This window comes from Amblyomma americanum, chromosome 1 (genome assembly GCF_052857255.1).
Source record: "Amblyomma americanum isolate KBUSLIRL-KWMA chromosome 1, ASM5285725v1, whole genome shotgun sequence".
In the NCBI taxonomy this organism is placed as follows: Eukaryota; Metazoa; Arthropoda; class Arachnida; order Ixodida; family Ixodidae; genus Amblyomma; species Amblyomma americanum.
Window position 1 is genome coordinate 394,219,291 of NC_135497.1, and position 18,386 is coordinate 394,237,676.

At 50.0% G+C, this 18,386-nt stretch overlaps 1 protein-coding gene across 1 annotated transcript; it reads left to right on the plus strand.

Moving 5' to 3' along the window:
• The first annotated feature begins 301 nt into the window (after positions 1-301).
• On the plus strand, positions 302-3,078 carry LOC144123399 (uncharacterized). The gene is made up of 3 exons (XM_077656239.1): positions 302-743; positions 1,317-1,985; positions 3,055-3,078. The coding sequence occupies exons 1-3, from the start codon at positions 351-353 to the stop codon at positions 3,076-3,078; spliced, it is 1,086 nt and encodes a 361-aa protein (XP_077512365.1). The 5' UTR covers positions 302-350.
• Positions 3,079-18,386: the final 15,308 nt, after the last annotated feature.

The window sequence follows — 18,386 nt, forward strand, 5'->3', positions numbered from 1 at the left end:
CGCGTGAGCTGAGCTCTGTCGAGGTATGGGCACCGTGCAGGAACCCAGGTGGCAGCACTCTCGGCGAACAGGCAGCGCCGCCGGTGGCCACCGGAGCAAATCCGTTGTGAGAGTCGCGGCCGCCTGGGTTGTGCGAGCGCCTAGTTTGGGGCGGCCGTCGGAAGGTTTTCGGGATTGCTGCAGCAAGGTGGCGGCGATTTGGGCTGGTTGGAGTGACACAGCGATGGATAAACTGTGCGGGAACATGAATACATGGCTTGCACGTGACGTCACATCCTCCTGCTCGTTGACCCGGCGACCATGCTTGTGACCCAGTCGCTCAGTCTTCGTTCAGTGCTGTGCTGCCGCGGATGCTTTCAAATTCGTGGCACCGGCACCGTTCACAGCTCTTCTTCATCCGATTTGTGCCTGCTATGGCGCCGCATGAACCTTTAAACGCGGGTTATTACTCTGAACTCATCGGCAGTATTCGCCTTCGTTACGAAGACAAGTTGAATCTGTGCGATGATATCGATCCATACACGCTGCGGCCCGGAGTGGACACAAGTGCCGATGTGAGTGGCTTCCCCGAGATTTCGCACGGCGACATCGTCACGTATCTTGTGTTTTCCGCGAACTTTGTGACTTTGGAAAACATGAAAGCGTACAAAGCTTTGGAGTCCCACAATTATTTTACAAGCGGCTGGGTGAAGCACCTTTCTGCCAAGGAATTCCAGGACGGCAAAGTTGTCCTGCTCGGCGAGGTAAGCATTACGAATCCATTTGATGATTGCAAACCTTGTTAATCTGTATGAGCAAAGCTGTGACGAATGGTCCGTACGCCGTTTGCGCTAAGCGCTCTGTGCGGCGCATCTGAAGCGCGACATTCGGTTATGTATGTACGCGAGCACGTGAAGTGCCCGCAAAGCGTGAAAGGAGGCGGAAAAACCTTATCGGTTCCAAAAAACAAACAGAAAAACGGAACTTGAGGTCAAATATAGGTGATCAGAATACTTTGCTTCGTGATGACCTCGGTAGCTCGCTCGAGGACCCGGCGTTGAACAGCCAAGTCCGAGCTGGGCAGCGCAGTCTCCCACAGATTAAAAGAACCGAGTTGCAGCTCCCATTATGTGCCTTTGTTTTTATTTTGCACAGTCTGAATGGCATTGCAAATGAGCAGGTTCAGACAGACAAGTTCGTGCACCGCAACTCTGAAAAAAAAAACGGCTCAAATGTTTTGTTCTAAGACGACATCCCTAGGCAAAGTGCAACTGAACCGCAGCAATTTTGAAACGATAGGTCAGTAAAGCCGACGTTTTTTCTCGTTGTCTTCGCAGGTGAACCACTCACAGAGGCTGGGGCACAAACCTCTCCAAGTGTGGATTTTGTGCAAGAAGGATGGCGCTGTGATCACTGCGCACTGCACATGTATGGCTGGAGCAGGGGAAGCATGCTCCCATGTTGGAGCCTGTTTGTTTGCAGTTGAGACCGGCATCAAAATGATGAAGTCAAGAAGTTGCACCCAGAAGGATAATATGTGGCTGCCCGCTTATGTCGAAAAAGTACAATATAAGCGACTCAAGGACATAAACTTCACATCATCTAAAGGGAAAAAGCGGCAGCTTGATAGCAATTCCTTTGAGGCAGGTCCAGTCAAGGAGCGGGCTCATGTCCCGCCACTTTCAGAGCAGGAGCGTACCAAGCTTTACGGCTCAATTCAGGATGCCGGCATTGTTCCTTCAATTTTTTCAGTCCTCCCCGGATATGATGGACACTTTCAAAATCCTGTACCGATGCATGATGCCCGTTTGAGAAACCTCTACTCCGAAGAAATGTTGGCGCATGATTTGGATGTTTTGGTTAAGAAAGCCAATGATGTCATGCCATCAATAATTATAAGTGAAGAGACCGTAAAGGCCGTTGAAGCTTTGACAAGGCAACAGAGCAGCTCGTCTAATTGGTTTTTGTACCGAGCGGGCAGGGTGACTGCTTCTGTAATGAAAAGAGTGTGCCACACAAGCATTGATAACCCTAGCATATCACTGCTAAAACTGATATGCTATCCTGAAAAGCAGTCGCTGAAGACGCCTGCCATCACATGGGGAGTGAAAAATGAGCCCCGTGCCTTCAGGGCATACCAAACCAGTGAAGCCGAGAAGCACGACATGTTCAAGTGCTCCAAGTCGGGGCTGCACCTGAGTACAAGATATCCGTTTGTTGGAGCAACACCAGACGGTCTTGTTTGTTGCGCATGCTGTGGGAAGGGTGTTGTTGAACTTAAGTGCCCATTTTCGCTCAGGGAAGTGAAGGACGTTACAGAGATGGCTACTGCAGGTTCCTGCCTGGAAACTGTCAATGGTGTAGTCCAGCTACGGCGACAACACGGATATTTCTACCAAGTGCAGACACAAATGGCTGTATGTGATGTTCAGTGGTGCGACTTCGTGGTGTGGACACCTAATTTGTTGCACGTGGAGAGAATACAGAAAGACAGGCACTTTTGTGAGGAAATTCTGGCTGCTGGAAGAAAATTCTTCATTCATGCAATCCTGCCCGAGCTTTTCAGCACCTACTTCACCAGGCAGCATGCTGGTCCAGTGGTAAACTCTCCCAGTGATGTCTACTGTTTTTGCCGTGGACCAGAAACTGGAAAGATGGTTGCTTGCGACAACGCATCCTGCCACTACAAATGGTTCCACTTTTCATGCGTGGCACTCAAGCGAGCACAAAAACTACACTGTGGTTTTGTCCAGAGTGCAAAGGACCCAAAGGCTAAGCAACCTGTAACACAACTTGGACAGCTGCCTCATGTTTCAACCTTGGAAGTGCGTCTTGAGGCTGGAACACACGTGGCCCATATGGGACACGCTGAAATCTGGCGTTGAGAAATGACAATGCCGTCAGCAGATTCTGAGTTTGCTTTATTCAGACATGCAGGAGCAGGACTCACAATCACTTATCCACTGAGGCCGAAGCCTGCTGTCCAGTGCTTTATTCAGACATGCTGAAGCAGGATTCACAATCACTCATCCACTGAGCCTGAAGCCTGCTGTCCAGTGGCGTCCTTTGGTGCAGCAACAATTGATGCACACAAGTTAGATAGCACACAACACAGTTACAATTTTGTCGAGTGGTGCGACTTCATCTCCTGGCCGGCACACAACGTAATCTATTGGCAAGACAGACTTCAGAAAAATAAACTTATTCCTAATGAGTCCAATTACTCTTTCCACGTGTATTCGCACGTTTGCGAGCTTTCTTGTGCTCTGCACATCTTCTGCTGAAAGTTGTTTCTTTCCCCTGGTAAACGCTGGCACGTGAAGCTTTGCACAGTAGAAACCAACGCTTTCGCTGATGTTAAAACCCCTGTCTGCGAGTACAACGTCTCCAGGCACCAAGTTGTCCAAAAATCCACAGTGTTCGGTGATATGTTTGTCACTTGCCCTGCCTCCCCAACCTTCGGATATATATGTAACAACACCTTGTGGAGCAATCCCAATCAGGAACTTGGCTGTATTGCTACCTTTATACTGGGACCATGTTTCACATCTTGGAAGATACGATGATGGCCTTTCTATCTTGATTTCGAAGCAATCGATGATGACTGCTACATTCGCAACAAACGAGTCGTAGAATGCCTGTGGCATTGTCTTTTGCAAAGCATCTCGTGTGGGCCAGATTATTTCATCTTTAAGTCTGCAATACGCCACGTGCAGCAACTTGTCGAAAATGCGCGATACTGTAGCCTCTGAAATATTGAACCGAAATGCAAGGTCAGCGTTTTGCAGATTTACTTTTAGCTTCATCGTGAACAGAACGAATTCTTGAAATTTTGTGAGGTTATTGTTGACATTGTGTGAAATGAAGCTTGCTAGTGCTTCGAACACAGCAAATAAAACAGCAAAGTTTGGCATCCCAGTGTACAGTCGCACCTTTGCTTCACAACTTTTCAGTGAGTCTTCAGTCACCTCGAGCTGCTCTTTCTCTTTCTGCAATGTGTACAGATGTTCATTCAGCACTACAGAATGCTGCTCCAGTGCCTGTATATCTTGCATGGTCATGTCGGTTTGAGCAGCGATTCCTGTATAAAAAAAAAGTTTATAAGCTCGTAAACTAGAGTGGCAGCCAGCGAAACTGCATGCTGGCTAGGCATCACAAGCACTAGGTAAGCGGACCGACGCACCAAAGGCCTTGGAATGCATCGTAAGCAAAAACAAATGACCATGCATTACTATGGAAAAAAAATGCCTACTGACCTGTCTCATTTTCATCGGCGCTGACTTCCTCGGCTTGCGGTGGCTGTGGGGAATCGGGACAGGCACGCGGCGACGCCTCCGATGCCACTGCTGTCGCTTCAACATCGGCCCGTCGCTTGTGAGCGAGTCTTTTTGCTCTGCGATCGTGCCGCGCGGAATCAGCATGCCTGGTCCCGTGGCCGAGACTGAGAGACGGGGCCCAGTCTGGATTTGTCTCGTCGAACAGGTTGGACGGTTCTCCTGCGGACGCAAAGCTGTTTTCAAAGCGTTCCACGTAGTCGTGTTGGCTTTTTTTCTATAAAACGGAGATACATACAGTGGGCTCACCTTTTATGAAATGCACACCGCAGACGCGCACATTGGGGCTTTCGTGGTTGAAATTAGCACGTTTTATGCGTGCTAACCACAAGCTGCGGCGCTTCGCACTCAGAGTCTTGGTTCGCTCGCACTGTTTTTCGATCACTTTCGGCAGAGAGAAAAACCTCGCGCTAGTTGGCCTTTTCTTTCTCCCTGTAACGTCGCTGCGATTGGACCAGCCCACAACGGCGCAGTTGACCATGCTGAGACTGCAACGCTTACGCACACGCGGAAAACAACACGAGCTGGCACTACCGCGACCACTCCAGTGCGCACGGAGCGGCGGTGGGTCATGAATATGGCGGCCGCGTATCCCAGCATTCCTGTTGATGACGTCGGTGCAAGCCATGTATACACCAGATAGAGAGACAAGGACGAGCCCTGGCTTTATGCTGGGCGTTTATTTCCAAGTAGGAAAGCACGAGAAACAGAGCAGACGACCCAAGGATAAGGGTGCCCAAGAATAAGGAGAAAAACACAACAAAACCATGGGGAGAGGATAAGAAAACACGATGAAAAAAGAAGTAGAAAAATACAGAATAAGATTTGTGGCAGCCCCCACGTGTGGTACAGCGCGACACAAAGCCAGTCACAAGCACGTCGACCGAACGCGACAGCCGGAGGGAGATTGTTATGAGAGGTGAGGACGCACTTAGGCAAAAGCTCAGAAAGCGAAAAGAAAAAGAACGCTGCCAAGAAGGTGCCCCTGGAGGATGAAGGAAAACGTGCGGAAGAAGAAGGAAAGGAATGAACGGACGGGGAGCTGAAACGGAGAAGTGGAAACAAAATACGAGAAGCTGACGAAATGTCTGAAAATTCGCGTACGTCGGCCGGCTAGGTTCATAGATAGAGACATCTCCCTGTCTGTGCGAATAATTGAGGTAACTCACGTATAGACAGGCGGAATTATTTTCAAAGGTTTCAATTGTCTCTCCGGTGGGGCGCATTCCTCTTCTCCTGATGACAGAACAGCCTTTAAAGGACGGCATGTAGCGGCGGTCTCCGCAGCGAACATCAACAAGACGCCTTTTGATCATTCCCTCCACATCGCACTGGTATGCGCACAGGAGGTCGCTGATTCAGCATACTAGGCAGACCCTTACAAATGTTCCGATTGGAACATACGATTTCGATTTTTTTTTACTTGCCGTCAAGATACACATGACTTAAAAATTTTTGTTTTCGCGTCTGTATGGTCAGAGAGGAAATCATCGCAACTATAAAATTTATTATCGTTTTACTTAGAGACTGAATTATTATTGGAAAATGAACACATTTTAGCCTGTGTCGAAGCCGAGTGTTTGTGGGGCACTTCCCGGGAAAAAACAGTTACAATCATCAAAAGAGAACAAAAGTACTGACAAAGACTTTCTTTACAATTAGAAGGCAGCACTGTAACAAGGCAGCAGGAGGAGAGCGAAGGACGGGTAGAAAAAAACTGGGAAGAGGGGGGGGGGGGGGTCGTCAAACCACTCGAGAATAGAAACGGCGGTGAAGCTGGAAGAAAAGGGGGTAGGTGCGGGGAAAAAAAAAGAACAAGGAGTGTAAGGACGCACAAAAAAAAAAACTAAAGCAAATGAACTTATTTTATTCAAGAAAGAGAAATAAAAATAACGTATTGAAATACAATTCTAAGCAAGAGAGACATCAGAAAACAACGCATTGAAATACGGGAAGCTGATCAAAACCTTACATCGGCCAACTTGCCAGGTATGCAGAAGAAGCGGCATTTCTCGGTAGACGGAACAATGACGTAGTCTTCTGCAGTAAATTCAAAGGGTTATGTAGTTTATTTTATTTGCTCAGATATGACAGCGAAGATTGGTGCCTGACAGCGGCGCCGGCTACTTCTTTTCACATATTGGAAAAAATCACTTGAATTGGCGACCTAAATGTCAAGAAAACACAATATACACACTATGAATCTGGTGATGCCGTTTCCGTATTTCACGGTCACTGCAGCGAACGCCATTGTGCCAGTTCATTAATTTTTCTACATGGTGCTGGTGCTTACGCATGCTATAGCGGACGCAGTGACCCGTTTGGAGAATATAGACCAAACCACGGGTTAATTGAGCGTTTTGGAATAACTATCTACGTCGGTGCACGCCACCAGACGCGTTCTGCGGTTCCTAGTGCAGGCCCTTTCCTTCTATCGGGTAGGCTAAATGGGAACAGAAAATACGAGGGAAACATTGCGGAATAGCTCGATTCTTTTCAGAAGGTGAGAAAAATTGCGAATGCAGGGGTTTGTAGAGTGCCTTCTTTTAATCTTTTGGGAACGACGTCAAGCGGCGAATACTGACATGATTGCCGGCTCACTGCCCGTCGGGACGAGAGCAATCCACTGTTCCTGTCGCTTTTCTTCGTGGAACTTGTTTGCGGACGTGAAAAACATTGTCCCTGGTGAGTTCAAGTATGTGCTATTGCTGACTCCTGCGCTGCAATTCATCTGCGACCACAGAATATTACCAAAACAACAAACGAAGGAAAAATACGATGCGCTCCCAGGCAGTTTTGCCGCATCTGAGCGGCGCGGGCCGGCGCGCGTCTCCCACCCGGTCTGCCCATTTCGCCGCGAGGGGCGCGCGCATCGCCTATACTGAGTGTCCGTGCTTGCTGGCGTGTTTTTCGGTGTGCGGTCTAGCACCGGCATGGATGCGAGTGTCAAGATTGCCGTACGTGGCGTAAGGACTGCCGTGCGATAACCGCGGATATGAATGCGATTTGTTTCCGTTTCTTGCAGAGCAATGACATGGGGGGATTAGGGGAGTTTGCGATATATGCTGCTAGTTGTGCTTGGTTTCAGCGTATGATGCGACAGTTCCATTGCCATATAATTGTTTCTTTTGGTGTAGTGGACTGGCGTCGCCGCCAACTTTTTTGCGTGCTTCTTTTGTTTGCCATGTTGCTGGTCTGGAGATACTGGATCAGGACAGACAGCGTGTTGAACTGCGCGCAGCTTGCGAAGCAATTCCTCATGAGGTACAACTTCGAAAAGCTTATTGATGCCGGCTTCATGTTTTTCCAAGCGTGAGTTGATCGTAGCCTCTATCCTATCCATCATGGACTGTATCAGCTGTGCCTGGGCTTGTATGAGCTGTTGGTGCATCGCTCCGAGTTGTTCAGCAGCTATAGTGTTTATTATGCTAGTGATTTCTGAACGAAATTCAGAGGAACGTATGTCTTGCTTTACCGCCTCTTGAGGTGGAATCCCTTGCGGCGCGGTTCAGGTGCCCGCCGATATATGAGACATATACCGCGCGCCATTTCCTTTCCCTCAAGAACCATTATTATTAATATTTAAGTTATTCCGACACCTTCCGCTTCAGCATTAACAGCGTCCCTCAAATCCTGGGCAGCGTCTCGAAATGTGCACGCACAAAACGCGCTTCAGTCCAGCTATGCAATACAAACTCGGCGTGTGAAGCAGCACATTTCATGGGAATAATGATGCGGGTTGACGAAACACTATTTTATGATAAAGATCCATTCTTTGACACTAGCAGAAAACGCGCGATAAGCAAAACGGGCTCATTTTCGCTTGAGTGGTTAAATTTAGCCTACGCGATTCGCTCATTTTGGCTGCGCGCCTTACCGCGCCTCTGCCATCAGCGCCGCCGCACGGCCTCGGCGCGCTGCGGGGCCATGTTTCACCGGCCGGTTCTCACACCTTTCCAATCTATCCACCTTACCCGCGTACAGTGGACAGCACCTGCATTGATAACGCGAACATGCTGGCAGAGATATGCCTGGTCGCGAGGAGAATCGGGGAAAACAAGCGACGCTCGACCAAAGATTCGTTAGAGAACCGATGTTTCGATACCGATACGACACATTCTGGTTTCACTAGCTTGGAGCCAAAGCCGAACGTTGGCTTCGACCGGTTCTCATGACGTCGCAGTTGCAGTGCAGCAGGGGCTGAGAAAGAAAAGGAAGGAGACGGTCCTTTCTCCCCTTGATGTGGGCTGTTGCGCTGGCATATATAGTTGTCCGCGAGTATAGCGTGAAATCGCAGGTGATTAGCACGTGCCTCAGTGAAATGAGTTTAATCGCTACGTCATGACAATCAGTTTACACCATTAGCCCGGTTTACATGAACCCGATAGCGTCGGGTTGTTTCGGGGGTCGGGTTGAGCATGGCCAATCCAACTGAACCACTGCGTGTTTACATGAACTTGATTTTAGCGATTCGAGGCCGGTTTAGCTGTAGCGAAACCAAGCGTCGAGCAAGCAGTTGCAGCCTCCAATATTAAGGCACGCCACCGCTGTATCGGAGGTGCGACGGCGCACGTGGAAAGCAAGTTCGCAATTATCCCCTTCCCTCTCAATAACCCTACCTTTCGACCCAACAGCGTTTACAAGCACATCGGTTCAAGGCCGAGTTGAGACACGTACCCCTTTCGGCGGAATCGATTGGACCTGACCCGTCGACTGCCGGCTCGGCGTGCGTACCAGTACCGGTTTTCAAACAACCAGGCTTGCGGGTTCATGTAAGCGCCGGTATCGGCTCGAAGCCCTCCTATGAGGAATATTTGCAGCTTCATCCTTGACTTGTATCCACACCTAGGTCACTGCACACTTGCGCTGGGCAAGGAACAATGCTGTTCTCCCACACTGTACTGAATAGAGAGCCCCCTTCCTGTATTTTGGCACTAACAATGCCTTATTGTGTGGCTGCCGGGAGGGGAAGGGGGGGGGGGGCACTTTTGGGTGTGGCCTTGCATTCCACTTCCTTTCCGCACCAAGAGCTCAAGCAAAAAAGAAACGCAGAAATCCTTTCCGAATACAGCCCAAGCAAGAAAAAAGGAAAGAAAGAGCTCAGGTCCGTCCAAGTTCTGAGTAAAAACCTGCGCGCACGAACACAGACAACCATGAGGCTGGTAGTGGAGTGTAGTAGCGACAAAATATTCTGACGCCAGATGGAGCGAAGTCGCGCTTTAAATTTGGCGCGAATTTCAAATCCCCACAAAAAATGCATACACAAGTTTCAGAGCCTGTAAAACGCAAATATTACGCTCGATAGGAATGAAAATTGCGGCTTGACAATCAAGAAAGAAAAGGGAGGAAATGTTGCGGACGAAATTCTGATATTTGGCTTAGTTTTTTCACGAGATGACATGACTGACCGACATATCTAGAAGTGCAATTTTTTGGATATTTACTTCTGATTTGTTAAAAACTGAAAATTAAAAAATAATATCTGTCTGCAACATTTCCTCCATTCATTAAAGAAGAAAACGCTGCCACAAACCTCGTTAAAATCGAGCCATTTTTAGACACGGTACGCTTCTGAAAGTTTCCATGTATTTCCTATGGACACTGTCACTGGTGAACCCTCTTAAAGGGGCCCCGAAACACATTTTAAACGCATTGTTTTGCCCGTTGGTTGCATAGAATGAGTTATAGTGATGCTATTAGCATCGGTCATACCACGTGTACTCCTGTTTTTAATATTTTAATTAGCTCGCAAAAACAAATTCATTGCACTGACGGTGTCACCATACAGTGGCGGTTTTTAGCAGCGGATATGACATCACGGAGGGCAAGCTTTATCATTGGATAAAGAGTAAATATATTGCAAATTGTGTTAATAACTTGAGATATGTTTTGTCAAGTTTTTGTGTTCTATATTACATTAACAAAACCAACTTTGCCGTAGATAAAAGCACCGTAAAGCAAGTAAAACAAAAATATAGCAGTAGAGGCTCTGGCTACTTTTTGAATCGACGGACTTTGCGCCTCTCTGTAAACATCCTACGACCTAGCACTAACACTTATGGGTACTGTCTATATATCTGAGAGCGGCTTTGCGGAGTTGATCCGATCGAGCCATCGTACTCTATAAGCGTTCGTTTCGGTCCCAAGGAATGATGCGTTCAGTTCACATTTAGCAGACGGTGCGCATCGTCAGCTTGTGGAGGATCACCGGGCGGCGTCGCCAGATGGCGGCCACGTTCCCAGTCAACAGCGCGCGCTCCTTGCTCGCCGTGACCAACCAGCGCGCTAGGGGCGATGGTTGGCGGTAATCAGTAGAGGTACGCGCTATGCTAAATGTGTCAGATATCTTGCGCAGGCTGTCACACCGTCGCAGTATCTCGCACTCGAGTTGGGATCCATAAGTAAGGGAACGTCACTGATCAGTGTTCCCTTCTGCGCCGTCGAGGTGACGATGAAGCATCGTTAAGTCAGCTGGGCGTTCACATGGTTATTGTAACCATGCAAACGGCGCCGCCAGCCTTGGCATGAACGAGTTACAGAGAACAGGCAACCATGGAGTGTAAACTTCCGCCACGTGCTAAGATTGGCTGTTTTGATTGGTCGCACAGTGTGTCGTCATTGGGAGAGTGAAATAGGAATGGGAAGCTGCGCGAAAATAGAGTTGAGGGCAGCATTTCGTTTGCTCGTATTTTGAAATTTCTTCGTGAATAACTCCCGTTGCTATGCATCGATTCTCGTAATCCTTTTTGAGTCAGCATCTGTGCGACATAAAGAATCCATCTGAAGTGTAACCAGCATCCGTTCAAGCGGTGTTTCGCAGCCCCTTTAAGGACTGAGTGTCGTTCCTCGCTCGCTCGGCTTTCCTCAACATACTGCCGTACCGACCAATTAAGTTTGTCGGCACATGGTTTCGAAAGACGCTGCTATGCACAGCATGTGTATGAGAGCAGACGACGCAGCACTCCGTGTGTCATAGCTTTTGGGGCCCACGTGACCAGGGTTGCTGCTCTTCCCTGATCGTGACGTCGCAGCACACCCCGGCGCTCAGAAACCGAAACCGAAATCGCTCAGTATAAATAATACAATAATAAATTATTTACCGCACATGTATGATTTGCGCAGAGTGTATCACGCGTCCTGGGACAATACGTAACATTTGAAACAAAGTACAGGCCAACCAAAAATTTGGTGTCTCCACCGCTTTAAACCAAGCCAATGAAGCCGATGAAGCTACAGCCTTGCAAGCATGCTCAGAAAACACAACTGAAACCAATTAAAAACTATAAAAACGAGCCAGACTGCCAATAGTTTCCAAATATTTTTATAATTTCTTGCACTTTTTTTGGCCATTGATGATAAATTTTAATGGCAAGAGCACCGTGGACCAAAGAGCACTATGAAAAAGTTGTTTTGGCCTATTCAGTGTGGGAATAGACAGGCATTTTTAAAACAGTTCACCACAGAGAAGCCTGCTCCACTAGGCCAGGGGTAGAAGTGTTGTACGTATCTCAGATGAGACCGATCGGTGCCCGGCGGCGCTGGGGTTTGAACTCCGTACCTCCAGCAGGCGAGGTAGAGCGAGAGAGTATAGGCCACCGCGCTTAGGCGACTGAGTGCCCACACCATAGGCGGGTCCGAGGGGGTGGGGGTTGCAGTGCCCCCCCCCTAATATAGATGTGGAGAAGGTAGGCGTGAATTTTGCACCGTATTGTCTGCTGCTACCCTGCAGACGTGAACGGGCAGTGCCGTAAACTTTGCCTTTATGGAGAGGCCTTGCACGCCTATGGGTGACGCTCAAATTACACTGAGCTAATACGAGGTCGAGATTAGCAGTTCTCGCCACTTTCGTGCTCCTGCAATATTACTGCTAGTATACGCTCAGTTGCACTCGTCTGTCCAAATTGTTTGCAAGCTCAAAATCTGCAGACTTCGTGTACTCAAATTTGTCACTCACGCGCACACAGAATTGCATCAGACTGAACCATCTTGGTTACATTTGATTTGTAGAAAGTTTGAACTGTTTACTTTAGGTCTGGTGCAGTGAGAACGGTTGGAAAATGAATTGTGCCAACCTCTTCCAGCCTACCTCCATTTGTCAAGCACTTTGACTGGAAAGGATGATCTGCGAAAGAAAATTAAATGTGGCGGCTGTGCCGACAGATGGCGCCAATGGCTCTTATTTGCGGATATCGTAGCTCGCTGCTTACTTGGTGCAACCGTGTAACGAACGCTCGTGCCTTTTTCATGTTCGAAGTGAAAGTGGTATCGGGACGCACTACAGCTCTGAACGCAAATACGGCTGTTTACGTGCCTATTTCCGTCCATGTTTTAGACCGATTGGGGTCTTTGTCTATCGCCAGAAACGACAGTGGGGCAGCGATGTCGCCGCCAGTGTTTTTGAAACCGCGAAAGGATATCTAGCGGCGGGTTGAAGAGTTCGATTATAAAGATTAGTCTGGAGTTCCTCATAAAAAACAGTAATTTTCCGAGGAAGGCTCAATGTGATGTGCCACTTCACTCGCGTGTCGAAAGCGTCTTTTCCGCCGGACTGAACATGCTCTCTCATCTCATCGACCTTCTCATCGGAAGAGCTTTCGAGCCAATCTGCTGCAAATTATTTCATCGGATGGATGCCTGGATGGATGGATGGAATAAATTTCATTGTCCGACGATTAAGGTGATCTGCCCACCCCCCGATGTGGTTGCCTGAGAATTTTCTTATTTAATATAATCATGTCACGCACTTAGAATTTGCGTACTGATATTACTCCTGATTTGAATTGAATTTTGAATCTGAAAGATTATATCATGCAGATAAGGCACAAAAAAGTACACGCCTGTCTACGAGGCTGACAAAAAGGCACGGATGCCTGACTAATGTCAGTCTCTCAATGCACCCAACGCCTCGGCATAGGGTGCGAAAAAATAATCGATTACATGCACTGAAGAGCAGAAAAAAAACTAAGAATAATACAGGCCTTGACACAGAGTGGCATTGGAGGGATAAAAAAAATATAGTGCAGGCATTGAAAGCATCCGGACATGATTTAACAAGTCAAATTACTCCTAAAGTGACAATAAGTATGCATTCAAAATTTTTTTGAACGCTGCTAACGAAGTTGTGGAAATACGGCGGGGAGACAGCCTTCTGCCTCTGTCTGCCCTCCCACTCCGCGGATATATGTTTCGGAGAGTGATTCCTGTTGCGCTCCGCGATCAGGCCACTCGGTGGCACCGGTTGGTCGGCCACACCGCGAGCACGATGGCCGATTTCCGCAGGATGTTCAGGGAGGAGTTCCTTCCTTACGACTACTAGCTGCGGATGCGCCGGGAGTTGGAGCTGCGCACGCAAGCCCCTGACGAATCTTTGTTCGAGTACGTCAGGGCGATGCAGGAGCTTTCCGACTACGCCGATCCCGGAGCTTCAAACGCGGAGCGAGTGGAAAGGGTAGTCCGACAGAGCCACCCCACGTTTGCTCTCTATCTGCGGGGAAATCGCTGCGGAGACTTGAACGATTTAGCTGTGGAAGCGCGCCGGGTACAAGCCGAAATCTCGGCATCCCGCGCGTACCTGCCCCCACCCCCTACATCGGAATTATTGGAGCCCAGCTGCGCCTGGAACGGCAGCACCCGCCCACGAAGCGAGTCCGCTCGGGCACCGGCTCATGGCGCGCTTTCGAATTCTCGGATCGAGCCTTGGATCCCTACTCATACTGGATCAGGACAACACCGGTTGGGCGAGGAGGGAAGTCTCCCTCATGGGGGAAAGGGAACGGCGACGGGAGCGCCACCTGGTAGGTTACGCGGAATTCTGCGGGACCGGACAGAGTCTCTTCGGGATCTGACCAGCGCTACGAGCGGTTGGAGCCGCACGCTCTCGTCACCTTCCGCGGCACGCGCACGGGGATCCGATGTGCCTTGCCGCTGGACTTCTGGTTCCAGGCAGCGAAGCGAGTGCAGCAAACGCGCGCTCTGGTCGCCTTCCCCAGCAAATGCTAGGGAACGGCTTTGCCCCAAGCATGCGGCGCGCACGGAAAACCCGGCCGCCATTATCGGCGCATACAAAAGTTCGCCGCCGATACCTCCGAAGTCGCGCCCCTGCCCCCACCGGTAAGTCGGAAGTCCTTCTTACGTTGCCTTCTACTTCCAAGGAATGCCTCGTTGATGTTTTGTAGCTAGCTGGCCCGCTCTGTGTATTAATTGCAAGTGTAATAAATAGCATATGAGTGTTAACGCTTGGTCGTCCCTTCCTTGGTCCCCCCATATTTCCACAATGGCGTCCCAACGTGGGGCAAGCTCTTGGGACGAGAGACGACAGTCAGTTGTGGAATGTCCGCCCGGATTTGGAACAGTGTTAGGCCTGACCCGAATTCGGAGTTGCTAGCAAGGCTAAGGTGCTTTCTTAACAGCGAGATGATCGTAATAGCAGCATGGGAGAATTGCCATGCATGCTACGCTTTTGATGAGCACTTCATCGGTACACCTTTTGAAGGTGAACCTGCGAGGTCCGCTCATGGAGAGCGAGACCGAGACGTCCACGGAGAACAGCAAGCCAGAAGCGAGTGAATGGGGAAGCCGGGAGGGTGGCCCGATTTTTCTTGTACATAGTTGTAAATATTCTCTGTTCTGTCTCTTTGGCTCTGGCAGCCGGGTGCCGTAATCAGCTGATATGGATTGCAGTCGTGATTACAGGAAAAGCACCGGGGCGCTGCGACACCGCGAGAAACGGTAGGTGCAGTTCGCGTTAGGGTCACCTTGGCAGAAACGTATCTCCTCGTGGCATCGTGTTCTAGCTGTTGTACTTGGCCCTTTGTTGGCACCGGCAAGTGTCAGAGCGAGTAAGCCTAAGGCTCTTCGGGAGCTGCCTGTCGCTTTTGGGAGGACATAGTCGTACCATGGCACAAGCACGCGCAAACAGGCTTGCTTGTTGTATATTTAACCTCGCTAAGCCGAGAGGTCTCGCTCAACTATAGAAAGCTTACTTTGTTCAAACGAACTTCGTACTTTTTTACGGCTGCGAAGAGAATTTATTTTTTCGCGGAACCAGAGACGCTAACGCAGCTCAAGTGAGCTTAATGTCACCATGCCGGAAAGCGAACCGCGAATTTGCTTCGAGTGAAGAGAGGCAGCCACGTTCAAATGAACCGAGCGTTTGGGCGGTGCCAGATAGGATTGTTTGGCACTCGCATTGCTCCGCATTTTACCAAATGCGATATGCAGAGTTCAAGAAAAACTGCCCCGGCCAGCTGTCCATTGTATGGGTCCCTGCTTGCTGCCTTGCGGCCGTGAGTCATCGAGCTTCGGAGTCTCCGGCGAGCAGTTTGCAGCGGCTACGAGAGCGGCGGGGCCAGCCCTTCCTTCTACCTTCCAACAAAGGCGCGTCGGCGCTAACAACACCCTCCCAACACGCTAATTTTGGATGCCTGCCGCGGGACAACGACGGGTGCCCGGTGACCTTGCTGCTCGTCGGATGACCCCGGCACCCTGCCTGTACGACTGTCTTGCAGTCATCACCGCAACGTTCGTGGCCCCTACGTCGTGGATGAGTTCAACCGTAGGCCAACATTTAAGGAGGGAGGGATGTGGAAACCTGTTCCCCCCCCCCCCCCCCCCATTTCGATGCGGCCCATCTTCATCGCCGGCCGTCGGGTTGTTGTTGTTGAAACATTTATTGACAAAAATGAAAGAAAATCATAAAAGGAAAGGTTGCAGAACGGGTGGTGTCCTCATTTCAGGACCCCAGTGGCTATCGCTGCCGCCCGGGCTTGCATAATCAGCTTTCGCTGAATGGCAATGTCCGAGCCGAGCAGAGTGGCCTCCCACTGCTCCTTCGTTCTAGGGAATTTTAGCTGTAATGGTTTTGGTCCGACGCATCCACTTGTAATGTGGTAGGTTGTGGGACGTTCTTCGCACCACGGGCAGGAACCTTTGTAACGGCCTGGGAAAATAATGTGGTACTTATATGGATTAGGAAAGGTATCGGTCTGGAGCTGTCTCCATTCACGTGCCTCCTGAGCATTTAGCCGTTTATGCGGTGGGGGTAATGCTGGCGAAGCATCCTAAAGTATTGGAGCCGTGCACTGTATGCAGTGGGGATTTCGGGTGTGGTATCCGGGTCGGGGGTGTCTGTCGCTCGGTTGGTGTGCCCTCGAGCTGACAGGTCCGCGACCTCGTTTCCCTCGAGCCCCGAGTGCCCCAGAGCCCACGTGATTTCGTGTTGGAGTTCGGAATTGTGTACAGGAGAGGTTGTTGCAAATCTGGCTAACTTTTTTGGGATTCTTCCTGCGAGAAGAAGTCGACATGCCGCCTGGGAGTCCGACACAATCTGTACTTCTTTGCCGTGAGTATCTCCGTATTGGACGGCGAGCACTATCGCGGCCGTTTCAGCTTCGGTGACCGTGCAGTGCCTCAGGGAAACGCTGGCCACTTCTTGGAATGTCGAGTCCACCACCACTGCCGTGGCGCGCGTTGCGTCTCTGTGTAGGGCGGCGTCTACATATAGAGTCTTGGAGCTGCGGGCGACTGTGCGCTTTAGGTAGTCGATCCGAGCATTGCGTCGGCCCTCGTTGTGCGAGCGTGACATGTTCTTGGGCAATGGATTGACATGAACCCTATTGCAGTATTTAGGTGAAAGATTTTCCGTCGACTCAATGACTTGGATATCGGCCGGGAAGCCGATTATACTCAGTATCTGCCTGCCGGTTTCCGTGCGAAGGAGTCGCTCTCGTTGTGCCAGGAGGAGAGAGTCTGATTTCGTCGAAGGTGTTGTGAAGTCCCAGTGCTTCGAGTTTAGCGTTGGTCGTATACAGGGGCAGTCCGAGGGCGTGTTTGTATGTCGTATGGATCAACGCGTCCGCTTTCTTGAAGTCTTGTCTGAGAAGTGTGTGATACGGAAGACCGTAAGAGATGCGGCTGAGGACAAGCGCCTGCACCAGTCTTAATGTGTCTTCTTCTCGCATGCCCTTTCTGTTCCTGGCCACCCGGCGTATCATTCGGGCGATTTGCTGGGTGGCGTGGGACAGGAGCTTGAAGGTGTGTGTGGCTTTGCGGTCGCTTTGTATCCAGAGACCTAGTATGCGGACTAGAGGGGTTTCCTTGACGTAGGTGCCGTGAAGTAGGACGTTGATCGGGGTGTCTTGGGATCTGTAAGCAAACCCCTTGACTCTGATTATTTCTGATTTCTCGGGGGAACATTGCAGGCCGCGGCATAGTGCTTCTCTTTCGACGCATGTCGCCGCCACTTGTAGCGCTTGTTCCTTGGCCGCCAAAGAGCCTTTGGTGGTCCATATGGTGATATCGTCCGCATACAGAGTGAATTCGATGTTGGGGACTTCTTGCAAGGCCTTTGCCACTCCAATCATGGCGATGTTAAATAGGAGCGGGGAGATGATGGATCCCTGCGGCGTGCCCTTGTTGGGCATGCTCTTGACGTCGGAGCGTGTTTCGCCTATGCCAATCGTGGCCGTGCGGTTCGAGAGGAAATTCTTCACGTATTGGAATACCCGTTCACCACAGTGGAGGTTATTCAGTTCGTTCAGGATGGCGTCATGCGAGACGTTGTCGAAAGCTCCCTTGAGATCGAGAGCCATGATGAAGTGCTCGCATTCTCTCGGGATGCCGACAAGGACCTCGTTATGCAGAAGGAGGAAGGCGTCTTGCGCAGAGAGACCCGCCCGGAATCCCAGCATCGATGGGTGGAAAATGTTGTTTTCTTCTAAATAATTTTGCAGTCTTGTTTGCACTACTCGTTCGTACAACTTGCTGAGGCACGATGTAAGCGAGATGGGCCGGAGGGCTTCAATTGTAGGTTTTTTCCCGGGTTTGGGGATTACGATCACCTCCGAATGTTTCCATTCTTCAGGGATGACGTTCTTCTCCCAGAGCGAATCATTGATATATTTTGTCAGGTCTCGAATTTGAGCGTTGCTGAGGTTCCGGATCATTGCGTTGTTGATGCGGTCCACGCCCGCCGCCGTATTCCGGACGCACGAACGGGCCGCAGCGTAGACTTCCGCCGTAGTGATGGGAGCGTCCAAGGCCGAATTGGGATTTCCTCGGTACTCGACCGTGCTC

Bases quoted from the DNA above. Each gene is read 5' to 3' on its own strand.
- LOC144123399 (XM_077656239.1), top strand. From the start codon at position 351: ATGCTTTCAAATTCGTGGCACCGGCACCGTTCACAGCTCTTCTTCATC. The intron at 744-1,316 runs GTAAGCATTACG...TTGTCTTCGCAG, and splicing joins AAGTTGTCCTGCTCGGCGAG to GTGAACCACTCACAGAGGCT. The intron at 1,986-3,054 runs GTGTGCCACACA...CCTTTGGTGCAG, and splicing joins CTGCTTCTGTAATGAAAAGA to CAACAATTGATGCACACAAG.